General features: G+C 54.3%; 1 protein-coding gene across 1 annotated transcript in view; it reads left to right on the plus strand.

The window, feature by feature from the left end:
• The first annotated feature begins 2756 nt into the window (after window positions 1-2756).
• FGF6 (fibroblast growth factor 6) overlaps window positions 2757-12912 on the plus strand; it is a 16456-nt gene continuing 6300 nt past the window's right edge. Inside the window, exons 1-2 of the mRNA XM_004717643.2 lie at window positions 2757-3102; window positions 4442-4545. Coding sequence (XP_004717700.1) covers window positions 2757-3102; window positions 4442-4545 — 450 coding nt within the window. The remainder of the gene's footprint in view (window positions 3103-4441; window positions 4546-12912) is intronic.

A 12912-nucleotide genomic window follows, 5' to 3' on the forward strand; every position in this document is an offset into this window, starting at 1 on the left:
TGATTGCTTCTCGGATGAGCCCAGGACAAGAGCTTTTCTTATTGCTGGAAATACATCGAGGTTTACATCTTTATGACGCAGCATGTGCCAACACAACATTTTTTCTGCACACAATTTAATGGCTTCAGGATGCCGTACGCGCCCCTCACCAGCACTTGTGGCCCAAGTCCCCATCATCATAAACGGTAGCCACAGTCTCCTGAGCAAGGCCTCCCTCTCCCCACCTCCGCCCCCCACCACTGGGAGCCCCTAACAAACATCGGTAGCTCTACATTGGCCTACGCTAGATACCTCCATGGCGGGTTTCCACAGCAGACTCGGTTCTCCTTTCTACCCAGCGTGCTTCTGGGCTGCCTCCTCCCCAGGTGAGCACACGGGCAAAAGCTAGTTAGCACACACACGGTTCCAAATTTAACCTCTCTTTGGTGTCCCCATGCCTCTTGTATAAGTAAAAGCTTAAACACATGACATTGAGCTGGAAATCAGAAGAGGCGATCTTTATGGCTCACAATTTTGTTTGGGGAGTATTCGTGACGACCGACTGCAGAGAAAGGTTTCCCTGACTCCTTCCTTCCTCCCTCTCTCCTTTTCCTCCCTTCCTGCCTTTCGTCCTTTCTCTCTCTCTCTCTCTCTTTTTTAAGACAATTTTCAACAAAGGACTACCCAGTAGACCCTCCTCTGCCCACCAAGTGACAGTCTCTCAGTGTCTGTGTGGGAAATGCTGCTGGTGATGCTGAGGTTGGGCTGAGGCCCTGGGGGCAATGGGACGAGTAAGGAAGCAAGGGCAAGTACAGAACCCAATGGTGAGGGTGTGAGTCGGCACAGTGACACATGCCCCTCCTCGATCATAGTACCATCTGAAGACTGCAGGAGATCTAAAATAGAAGTAGAAATATACGTCTCAATGGAGAATCTAGCCAAAGCATCCATCCAAATGAGCCAAGGCAGAAGGGCACCGGGCAATTAGACACCATAAACCAGAAGTTGGGAGCTCAGGGCAGAGCAGGAGAGCTGCTATCTGAGGTCACAGACCCCAGAAGAGACCCTTCACTGTGGGGCTTGTCCCAGCCAGGTGGTGTAGAGTGTTGCTGAGGAAACCTACTAGCCAGGGTGGCTCCTCACTGCACATCCCCCCCCCCAACCGCCCCCCAAGACACCCCTTCCAGTCCCCACACAGTCACTGCTGAAATGCCACCAAGAGATTAGGACCCCGTCTGAAAGACATCCACTGCCATCAAGTCTCACAGGACGCACAGTGACCCCATACAGGGCTTCGGAGACTGTAACCTTTATAGGAGCAGACAGCCTCCTCTTCCTCCACTGGATCAGCTGGTGGGTTTGAACCTACAACCTTGCCGTTCGCAGCCCAGCACTTACCCATGCACCACTGGGCACGTAAGCCTGAGAGTTTGACTCCACTCGCCATGTAACCCTTGTCAAGACACAGCGGCTTCTGCTCTGTACCTGCACTGCAACGTGCAGGGTGTTTGTTTTAAGTGACCGTTACCTCCGTAAGACATGTGACCTCGTTAAAAGCAATTGGGGAAAAGAAAATTAGGTGCAGAAATATTTTTACTAGGGTCAGCCTGATGTCCTTTTAGCAAATGTTGTTTGCAACGGCAGGAATTCTCGTGGACATCAAAGGTACTTTCTACCTTGTCTGGTGAACAAATTGATTGTTTTGTGTTATCAAAATAAGCTTATGTGGGCTGTGGGCACAGAGACTTTGGAGGCCGGCCTGGAGGTCTGACATCACAAAGAAGGGGACTTGGGACTCAGGCACTTTTTAAAGTTCGGACTTGGCCGTTTATGAGCTCAAGTGACTCTTAGGCTTGGCTTCCGCATCTGTTAAATGGGGGGCACAAGAGCCAGATGCCGGCGCCAATTCCAGGGAGGAAGTTGGCCCGACGGCTGGGTGGACAGCCAGACAGATGAGCACCCCACTGGCTGGGGGATCCTCATGGCCAGGCTCAGGAGCAGAGGGCACTGGGGGGCTGCCTCGCCCACCCTCCTTGGAGTTCGAATCTCTGTCCTTGCCTGCTGACTCCCTTGCCCTCAAGCCTGGGCTGTTTTTATGCAAAACTCTCAGAGTGAACTTGTAGGCCGTGGTCATCACCCGCCACCAAGCCTCTGTCCATCCCTGTCCTTACGCTTCCCCTCTAAATAAGGAAGCCAGCTTTGCCAGGCCAGGAACTCCTGCCCAATTTGGGTCCGGGGTGGCCTCTCGCCTGTCTCTTCCCCTGGGCCCCCAGCCAGCTCCCCCCGACACCCTCTCCACCCCCAGGTGCTCCCAGCTTACTTCATTCCTGCCTCATGGTTGGAATGACAGTGGCTCCCAGAAACCCCGGGGGAGTGAGGAGGGTGCTGGGGGGTCTGGGGTGGCAGCCAGGCACAGGGGCAGGTTAATGTTACAGGCCTGGATCAGTGAGCTGGCCCAGTTGACGTCAGGGTGATGATGGGTGGAGGGGAGGGCCAGGCTCCTGAACTATAAAGATAGGTCAAACCAAATATCATCACCTCGGGACCGAGCAGGCGGGCGAGCGTGCGTCCCCAAGCCATGGTCCCTACCAGCCGTGGCTCAGCCTGGGTCCCTGCGCTTGCGACCCGAGTGCCCGAAGCAGGCTGTGGTTGCATGTCAGCAGCCTTCATCTGCCTTCCAAAAATAAGCCCCTGCCGCCATGCAGAGGGGAGAAAAACAAGGAGGGCGGTATTTTTAGGGCCATTAATTCTGACCACGTGCCTGAGCGGCAAGGTGGATGGCCCCGGGACAGAGGCTGTTCCTCACTATGTCCCTGGGAGCAGGACGTCCTCAGGGCACGCTGCAGGCGCTCGTCCTCCTAGGCGTCCTAGTGGGCATGGTGGTGCCCTCGCCTGCTGGCACCCACGCCAACAGCACGCTGCTGGGCTCCAGGGCCTGGGGCACGCTGCTGTCCCGCTCTCGGGCTGGGCTGGCCGGAGATATCGCTGGGGTGAACTGGGAGAGCGGCTACCTCGTAGGGATCAAGCGGCAGCGGAGGCTCTACTGCAACGTGGGCATCGGCTTCCACCTCCAGGTGCCCCCAGACGGCCGGATCCACGGGACCCACGAGGAGAACCCCTACAGTAAGTGCAGCTGCGGCCCCCCGGGATGCTGGGGGGCTGAGGCGGAAAGGTGGAGAGATTAGTTCCTACTCTCCAGGGGAGCCAGCAAACTGGGTGGCTGCTGCGGTCAATTTTGACTCACAGTGACCCCTGAGGGTGGGAGTAGCTGGGTGCCAGGGGGCTTTCTATGGCTGGCTATTCGGAAGTGGAGCACCAGCTCTTGTGAGCCACCTCCGGGCAGATTTGAACCTCCAGCCATTTGATGAGCAGTGGGCTGTGGGAACTGCACCCCCCAGGGACTGTGGAGGAGACAGATACACTATATACTACGCATGGACTTATGAGAATCCCCACCTCCTTAGCTCAGGTTAGTCCTGCAAGCACAGTATGCTTGCATTAGGAGGTCTGCGCATCCCTGGTCAGCACCCCACAGGGCCCCTGGGGCACAAACTGCTTCACCACTGTTGTTTGTCATCCATTCCACTCACAAGAGAAGCCCTGAGATAGACTAGAACTGCCCCACCTCCCTGAGGCTTCTGAGGGTGAAGCCTTCGCAGAAGCGTGCCACTCCGCCTATCTGCATGGTGGTTCCCAGCGCCGACCTTTGAATTGCAGGGAGGTGCTGGACCGCTGTGCCACCAGGGACCCATCACGGGCTCATCACAGCCCCCTGGGAACCATTCGCTGGGAAGCCTTAAAGCAAGGGTGGGGAGAACAAGTCAGGACTACTGGGACAGGATTAGACACCAGCTGAACGTTTCTTCCGCTCCCTTCTCTCGGAGAAGGAAGGACAAGTGGTTTGCAAGGTTTCCTGCGGAGCCGCATCGCTCCTGTCCCTTCAAGCTGCCCTCGGGGGGCTAAGGCCCTCTGTCACCATCGGACGGGCTGTCGCCTGGACAAGCTCTCCTCACCAGGAGAGGATGGAGTCCCGGGACACGGGCATGCACCTTCTCGTGAGGCTGCCGTGTTTCCAAGATTAGGTTTAGTGAAACGTAGAGTCTATCTATTTTAAAAACAGAACAAAAGGTGAATCCTCAATCTTCTTTTTTTTGACCCAAGCTAGGGACCAGCCGTGAGTCTGTCAGGGAAGCCTACATTCAAAGGCCACCTCCATTAGACACATGAGCAGCTATCCCACTCCCCAACTCTGGGGCCAGCCCGTTCCTGCAGCAGGACGTGGCCGGGCTAGCAGCAGAGGTCTGTCTCCAGCGTCAGGGTGAGGGCAGAGACGCTGGAGGGGCCGGCCCTCTGGATGCGGGGGATGGACTTAGACGACCTCTTCCCAGGGCACAAGGCTGCCTCTCGTTCTGAACTGCGTGCGTTAGCCTCAGGTAACGCGGCCCCTGTTTCGTTGTCACAGGCCTGCTGGAAATTTCCACTGTGGAGCGGGGTGTGGTGAGTCTCTTCGGGGTGAAAAGTGGCCTCTTCGTGGCCATGAACAATAAAGGAAGATTGTACACCACGGTGAGTGCTTCACACCGGGAGGCCCGGGCTCAAGGGCGAGAGCAGACACAGTTGAAGGGGATGTGGCATCCTGAGCAAGGAAGAGGCTATTTCTCTAGCGTGAGAAAGAGGGTGCTGTGGGAGGAGCTGAGCAGGTGATCTTAGAGGGGCCTTCCAAACGTCTGAGGGGAAAATTCCATTATTTTTTTTTCTGCCTTCCTACGAATTTTTTTGAAGCCCCCCCTAGTATATCACATAACTCATTAGTGCAGCGGTTCTCAACCTGTGGGTTGCAACCCCCTTGGGGGGATCAAACGACCCATTCATAGGGGTTGCCCGATTCATCACAGTAGCAAGATTACAGTGATGAGGTAGCAGCAAAAATAATGTTATGGTTGAGGGGTCACCACCACATGAGGAACTGTATGAAAGGGTCGCGGCATGAGGAAGGTTGAGAATCACTCCATTAACGCAAGCGAGGGTGCTTGAGGCTCACACCTCCCTGCCAGTTGACACACAGTTAGCTGTGACTCAGAGAGAGCTTGCTTGCATGTAACAGAAATGATAGGTGTCGCATCCCGCACACGTTCAAGACCATAGCCAGGTTGGAGTCAACCTTGAGACTGTGATGCCAACCGTGCTGCACTGGCTCCCAATGGCTGGGCTCAGTAGGACCCGGCACAACCTGTCATCCAGGCCCACAAGCTGGTACCGGGAAGGCAAGCCTGTCTTCCAGCCTGAGCGGAAAGGGTTACTATCCATTACCCAGTCTCCGAGAGGAACCCCTTCCTGACTCTTCCTCCCACTCCCCACGCCCTCAGCCCCTTGGTCATGTTTACACAGGGGCAATAAAGTGGGGGCTATTTTTACTCAATGTCAACATTTGTTGAAATTTCATTCTAAAGTTTTAAGACCTCTGGCCTCTGACTCCCTATGCCAGAACGGCATCCTGCCTGTCACGCAGACCCTTGACTAGACCCCTGCCCAGCCGCTCCTCTGGGCCTCTGACATACATCACTCCTGGAAGGGCAGGTGCTGGCCCTGGGGTTAACACAACCCCCTTCTACATCCATCACCTGGCTTGTGGTTTTGAATCCACGCATTCTGCGGCTCTCTTCCTGGGATTGGGATTATTCCAAAACGTGGATTGGGACGATCGCTTTAAAAGGTTGAAGAAACAGAATTGTTTTGACGAAAATGTTGCTGTTCGTGGGTGCCATCAAGTCAGGTGACTCCTCGCGGCCCCTTCTGCACAGAGTGGCACACTGCCCAGTCCCACCGCGTCCTCAGACTCATTGCTGTTTGAGCCTGATTGCCGCCACCGTGTCAATCCATCATGTCGAGGCCTTCCTTTGTGTCCTGGCCGCTCCACTTTATCTGGCACGATGTCCTCCTCCAGAGATGAGTCTCTCCGGATAACAGGCCCGAAGGATGTGAGACGATGTCTCACCAGCCTTGTTTCCAAGGAGCTTTCTGGCTGTGCTTCTTCCAAGACAGAAATAAGAATGCTAAAAAGGAAGCCCTCTGAGCAGCGCCGAGGGAGCACGAGGCTTATCGACAAGGAGAGTGTGGTGGGCCACCAGGTCTCTCTTGGAGGACAGACTGAGGCCCTGGCTGGGCGCTGGGGTGCAGAAAAGAGACCGGATCAGCCCCTGCCTCCAAATCTTCATCACAAACGCCGCCGGAAGTGAGACCAATCTCTGGGGCAGTTTACAGGGACGGAGGGAGGACAGATCAAAATCTGTAGGTCTTGGCAGAGTTCTGTGAACTGGCCCCATCAACATCCTATCAGCAACTCGCTAAAGACACAACTCCCGGGGACTCCCCCCAGAGAGTTTCATTCACTAAGGCTGGCACAGGGGCCTGAGCATCTGGAGGTAGGCCTTGGTTCTGAAGCTTCTCCGGTGTCCCAGAAGCATGGGCAGGTTTGGGAAGCACCAGGCTGCCTTATACCTAGAAAGCAGAGAATCCTCTCATCCTGGGTGTTCTCCCTTCCCCGAGCATCCTCTGAGTGTTGGGCAAGAGGAAGCAAAGCACTGAACTTGGAAGGCTCAGATAAGCTTTGGTCAGTTTCCTGGACAGCGGTAGAGAGAGCAAAAGAGAGCCTAGGCGCTAACCTTCGCTTCAGGGGGGCAGTCCCCTCTGTGGGGTGTGGGATCCCCTCTGTGGATGCACTGGAAGGTGTACGATCCTACACAGCCCCTCTCTCAATGCCTGGAATCCACTGGGTTGTTGAGCCCTAGGATCTGGGGAGATGGCTTTGGGACCTCCGTAGGGTTTTGAGTTAGGGTCTGGGTTGAGGGGTTCTGTTTGTTTTTCAGCAGGGAAGCCTGCTGGAAGGAAGTAGGCATTTGGATAACCTTTCTTACATTTCCCAGAGTCAGAATCCACAGTGTCCCTGAGGGGTGTAAATGGGTAAGTGGGTGATGTATTTCCAACAGAGGACAGCCAGGAAAAGCTGACCCTGCACCAATGGGTCCCCATGAGTTCCAATCGACACCATGGCAACAGGCTTGATTTTGTGTGTGTGTGTGTAGGGGTTGGGGGGACTTATCATTGCCATCTTTATTAACAAATCAGATTGCTTTTAAAATTTTCTTCGACCTAGAAATGAATGCAATGTGGGGGAGCGGAAGGGGGACATATTTATGGTGGATTTACCCACTTCCCACTTGAAGTCTAGTGGTGTGGTGCTTACATGTTGCACTGTTCATGGCAAGGTCTGCAGTTAGAAACCACCAGCCGCTCCAAGGGAGAAAGATGAGGCTTTCTACTCCGGTAAGGAGTGACCACCTCAGAAACCACAGGGCAGGTCCATCCTGTCCTTTAGGGTCACTGAGACTCGGAAAGGACTTGAGGCCAGTGAGTTTGGGTTCCTGTGGCTTGTCTTCCCAAGGGGAACATGCTGGAGAGGCTGGGACTGGGAGATGCAACAAGGAGAGGCAGAGGGAAGGTTTTCAGAAGCCACGCAAATGGTGGGAGCCATCTCTTTGATGGGTGGGTTGACTCATCGTTCACAGGGGCACCCAGCCCTCCCCTGGAAGCTCCATTTAGGCAAGTCCTGGTAAAAGAGGACCCGTGGGCTTATGAGCGGTGTGGGGCCCCTCAATGAGCAGAATCCAGGGAAAGGGGGCTTCTCTTCCAGAAGTCTGTTCTAAGCCTCCCCATCCCCATAGCATCTGGGTGGGACACTCTCCTTCAGAAATCCAAGGGCCAGGTGGCCCTGGCTGCAAAGTGGGCCTTGGGCAGGGGGTCTTGCAGAGCTGTGTGGCTGGGAACCAGGTGCTCCCGGGCCTCTCAAGCACCCCACCCCCACCCCAAGCCCCCATCCCTTAGGGGCCCATTATCACAGTCTAAAAAAACAATTGCCAACTGATCCCCGGAGCCAGGAAGACTCCCGCTGGGTGATGATTTCATTCACACTATTTCCCTTAAGCCCCCAGAGCTGCCCCATCTCTGTGTGGCTCAGCTGCTGCTGCCGCTAATGGGCTTTCTCAAGGGGGAGGGAGAGGAACGTGCTGGGTGTGTTTGAGGGAGATGGGGGTAGAGAAAGCCAGGGGATTAGAGATTCCTGAGCTGGAAAAACCTAAAGAGGAGAAACTGCTCCCCACAGGTCTGCCTCTAGGAAGGAGGGGCGCTGAACCTCAGAACAGTTTGCCCTGCAAGTAGCTTGACTGAGCCAGTGATACAAACACCTGTAGTGCTGTCCTCAGCGCTGGACCGCTGGCCTCCAAGTTGGTGGTTCAAACCCACCAGCTTCTCTGTGGGAGAAAAATGAGGCTGTCTGCTCCCGTAAAGATCCACAGCCTCGGACAAGCTGTATCAGGTGGCTCTGAGTGGAAATAGGCTCCGTGGGTTTTGCTTTGGGTTCTGCGTCACCTGTAGCGCTGGCAATTCAAATCCTTGCAGAAGTGCCTAGGAAGAAAGGTCTGGCCATCTGCTTCCCCAAGAGGGCAGTCATGAAGACCCTCCCGGGCAGCTCCGCCCTGCACACATGCGGTCGTCCAGAGTGGGAACCGGCTGGAGGATCAAGGCGGCTTCCTTACGTTAGGCCTGGCATTCCCGCACAGCGTCCCCAAGAGGCTCCTGTGGTCGTCAGCGCCACTTTCCAGATGCCAACTCCACTCCAAGGGTTGGCGGTCAGTCCTGTGCGTGCTGCGAGCAGACCCGCGTCCAGGACATGCCTGGTCAGTCCTTTGGGGCTCTGCCAATAAGGCACGCAGTCTCATAGCACAGGTGTCTCTGTGGCCCTGTAATCCAGGCCCAACCCACCTTGGCTTCTTGTCTTACTTTGGACAAGCGCGCTGACCTTCTCCAGCCTGGGCCTCTGCTCCCTCGGGTGTGGATTGCGGCAGGACTTGGTGAATGCCATGCTCCTTGGTGGCGGAGGGATTCCGTACCGGGCTGTTTGCAACCACCAGAAGCTCCGCGGGAGAAAGGCCAGGCTTTCTACGCCCATCCGCAGGTGCGGTCTCCGGCACTCACAGGGGCAGTTGGACGAGCCTCGCCCTGTAGGGTCGCGCTAGTGAGTTTGGCTTTTGGTTTCGCTCCTGTTTGAAGGAGCCCTGGTGGCTCGGTGGTTAAAGCGCTCCGCTGCTAACCCAAAGGTTGGTGCTTTGAGCCCACCTGCTGCTCTGTGGAAGAAAGATCGCGGCCGTCGACCTGCCATAAAGAAGTACATTCTTGATTGTACAATTCTTGATATGATTGAACTATTGAATGCTGTGATACGTGGATGAAGTATTTAAAAACTGTTAAAAAAAACAACACAAAACAGGCTTACAGCCTCAGAAACCCTCCAGGGCAGTGCTACGCCCTCCTGGAGGGTGGTAATGAGTTCCACTCCACGCAGTGGGGGTGGTTGTGCGAGAAGGGTGCTCAGGGCCCAGCAGAAAATCCTCCCCCGGGATTCCCCCCCTGGCTCACCTGTTACAAAGAACTGCCCAGGAATGAGAAGGTTGAGCTCCTCGGTGGAAGCCCTGTCAACCCCGTCCAGATGAACATTGCAGGGCGTGGGTTTGGAAAAGAGGTTGGCTTCGGGGCTGGGAGAGATTTCTCCCGTTTCGTTACAGTCAGAACATTAAGGAGTCAGAGCTGCAGAAAGGAAAGAGTCTTTGGACAACCAGTTTCTCCTTTCTCCCCTCACCTCCACCCCCATGTAGCCTGTGTCCCCCCACCCTCACCCCCAGACACACACAGTCAGGATGAACAGAGACAAATGGGTGAAGGAAGCCATTGGGTGAAGATGGATAAAGGAAGGGATCGTCTAGTGATTGTGTTCTGTCTGGTTGGTAATGGAGAGGAGCCCGGTGGCAGAGTGGTTATGCATTGTACTGCAGTCACGAGGTCGGCAGTTCTAAACCACAACTACTCCTCAGGAGAAAGACAAGGCTTTCCACTCCCATCAACCGTAGCAGGCTCCGAAACCCACAGGGGCTGGCCTTCCCTGTCCTGGGGGGTGGCTATGTGTCACTGTTGACTGGATGGCAGTGAGTTTGTTTTTGAGCTGGTTCTGAGTCGGGTGGCAAACCACAAGGTTAGTAGTTTGATCTCACCAGCTGCTCAGTGGGAGAAAGAGGAGGCTTTCTCCTCCAGTAAAGAGTGACAGTCTCCGCCCAAAGGCTATCTGTAGGCCACTGGACATCCCCTTACAGAAGGGTCTGGGGAGGAGACAAGTCAATCAGGGTGCGGTGTAGCAACGATGAAACATACAACTTTCCTCTAGTTCCTGAATGCTTCCTCCTCCCCCCACTCCCTACCACTATCATGATCCCAATTCTACCTTACAAATCCGGCTAGACCAGAGGATGTACACTGGTACAGATAGGAACTGAAACACAGGGAATCCAGGGTGGATGATCCCTTCGACCAGTGGTGAGAGTGGGGATACCGGGAGTGTGAGGGAGGGTGGGGTGGAAAGGAGGAATCGATTACAGGGATCTACATATAACTGGGGGAGGTACAACAGAAAAGTGGGTGAAGGGAGATGTTGGACAGTGCAAGATATGACAAAATAATAACATAAATTATCAAGGGTTCATGATGAAGGAGGGGGGAGCTGATGCCAGGGGCTTAAGTGGAGAGCAAATGTTTTGAGAATGATGAGGGCAATGAATGTACAAATGCAATTGCTGTATGTATGGGTTGTGATAAGAGTTGTATGCGCCCCTAATAAAATGATTAAAAATTAAAAAGAGTGACAGTCTGGGAAACGCACGGGGCAGCTCGACCCTGTCCCATGGGGTAGATGTGAGTTGGCATCCACTCGATGGCAGCGAGTTTGGCTTTTCTGGAATGAGAAGGAGCTCTTGGGGCACACCAGCTAAGTGCTCAGCTACTGAGGCAAAGGTTGGCGGTTTACACTCTCTCCCGAGTGGCTCCACTCCCTTTAAGATGACTGCCTAGAACACACTCGGGGCAGTTCCCCTCTGTAACATGTGGCTAACATGTGCTGAATTTAATTCGCTTATTAACTAACAGCCCGAGATTCAAATTTACCCCGAGGGGTCCAGGTAGAAAGACCTGGTGACCCACTTCTGAAAAATCAGCCATTGAGGGTCGGGTGGGGCACGATTCTGCTCTGCGCACGCAGGCTGGAATCAGGAGTCAGGGTTGGCTTGACCGCTCCTGCTACCTGGTGAAAAAGAGGTGGGGTATCTTGTCCAGCCCGGGAGTTTAGGGGTGTTTCTGCCCGAGATAGCTCCTGCCGAACCACCCCTAGTTGTGCCCTTCTCTGTCATGAGAGCTGAACACTTTAAAAGCTTTGGGTTCCACGTAAGTCTGATTAGACCATCTTGGAATTTAAGACATTGTCACACCAGGGCTTCAGGCGGCCAGGCCCAGGAAATGTGAGCCGGCGGGATTATTTTCATTTGTTCAAGTAATAATATACGGTAGCTGCTTTTATTAACACGGCATTTATTTGGCTCGAGGGCTTTGCTCACCAGAGCCGAGGAGCCAACATTCCTGAGCCATGAGACCGCAGAGCTCAGGGATAGGGCAGAGGCAAATCGAGACGGCTTCTTGGTACAAGCCTGAGAACCGGGTCAGCATGGAAAGCCCAGCAGCTTAAAGCCTCGGGTTCCAAGGAGCTCCCGAAGAAGTTCAGGCTCCTCCCTCCCTAGCCTCGGAGATACCAGAACTGCTCCCCTGCCCCAGGGGTGGGGCCCTGAACCAGGGGGGAGGAGATTAAGGGCAAAGAAGGGATCTCCTTAAGCCAACTGCTATATCTAACACAAAACAAACTCACTGCCGTTGAGTGGATTCTGACTGAGAACAACGCTGTAGGACAGTATAGAATTTCCCCCTATGGGTCTCCAAGACTGTAACTCTTTACAGTGGAAGCTTCGTGGTTCTCCCAGGGAGGGGCTGGTGGCTTCAAACTGCTGACCTCATAGTTAGCAGCCCAGCATCTACCCCACTACGCCACTATGGCTCGTACGTTGCATCTGGTTCTCCTTTGTTCTCTCTAGGTTTTTGCACACGGTTCTGGCAAAGGCTCGGCCTCTGAGGGAGACTGAGGAACAGATGGAGCTGGCAAGGATCGAGGCACAAAGCTTTTTTCTTTTTGGGGAGAGAGGAGTTTAATCAGGATCTGATGAGCAAGAACCACTGTACACTGTTACACAAACCACATTTGCTGCCCGTTACGCAGTCCAGACCGTTAGGGAAGCCTAAGATTGTAAAAAACTCCCTGGTGGTGTGTAGGGGTTATGCGTTGGGCTGCTAACCACAAGGTCAGCCGTTTGAAACCACCAGCCGCTCCTTGGGAGAAAGATGAGGCTTTCTACTCCCATAAAGAGTTCCGGTCTCCAAAACCCACAGGGGCAGTTCTACCCTGTCCTGTAGGGTCCCTATGAGTTGGCAATGTCTCGATGGTGTAAGAAGATTGTAAATGGACGCATTCTGGAGGGGGATGGACAAATGGCAAACTTACTTAATTCCTCCTCCTTACCTTGCCTCTCCTCCCCGACCCTCCCCAGCTGAGAATTTTATTTCCTCTGCGGAGTTTGCAAACAGCACAGGGAGCCTCTCCCTTCAGCCCCGTGCAGGTGGGAATAAAGTTTCCTGGAAACCATCAGGAGCAGATTCCTTTCTGGGGACAGATCAAGGGAGAGGAAAGTCGGGGGTCTCAGAGGGGCCGTGCAGAACAAGAGCACTCATTTCTAATAGAAAAAGAAAATTACTCACCTCATTTCCCTCCCCCTCCCCCACCCCTCCTTCTATTCTGAATTCATTTCCTATTCCTAAGTAATGGACTCACTTGAATCGGCCGTCCATGAACAGCGTTTAGGGGAAAGAAGGGTACCAAAGAGTAGGCAAGGAAACCACGCTCACTCCCACCATGGTCTCCGGCCCCTGAATACCTCCCCAGAGGGGCCGCTCACC

This window comes from Echinops telfairi, unplaced genomic scaffold (assembly GCF_000313985.2).
Source record: "Echinops telfairi isolate 266 unplaced genomic scaffold, ASM31398v2 ScPeMD7_7479;HRSCAF=8517, whole genome shotgun sequence".
NCBI lineage: Eukaryota > Metazoa > Chordata > Mammalia > Afrosoricida > Tenrecidae > Echinops > Echinops telfairi.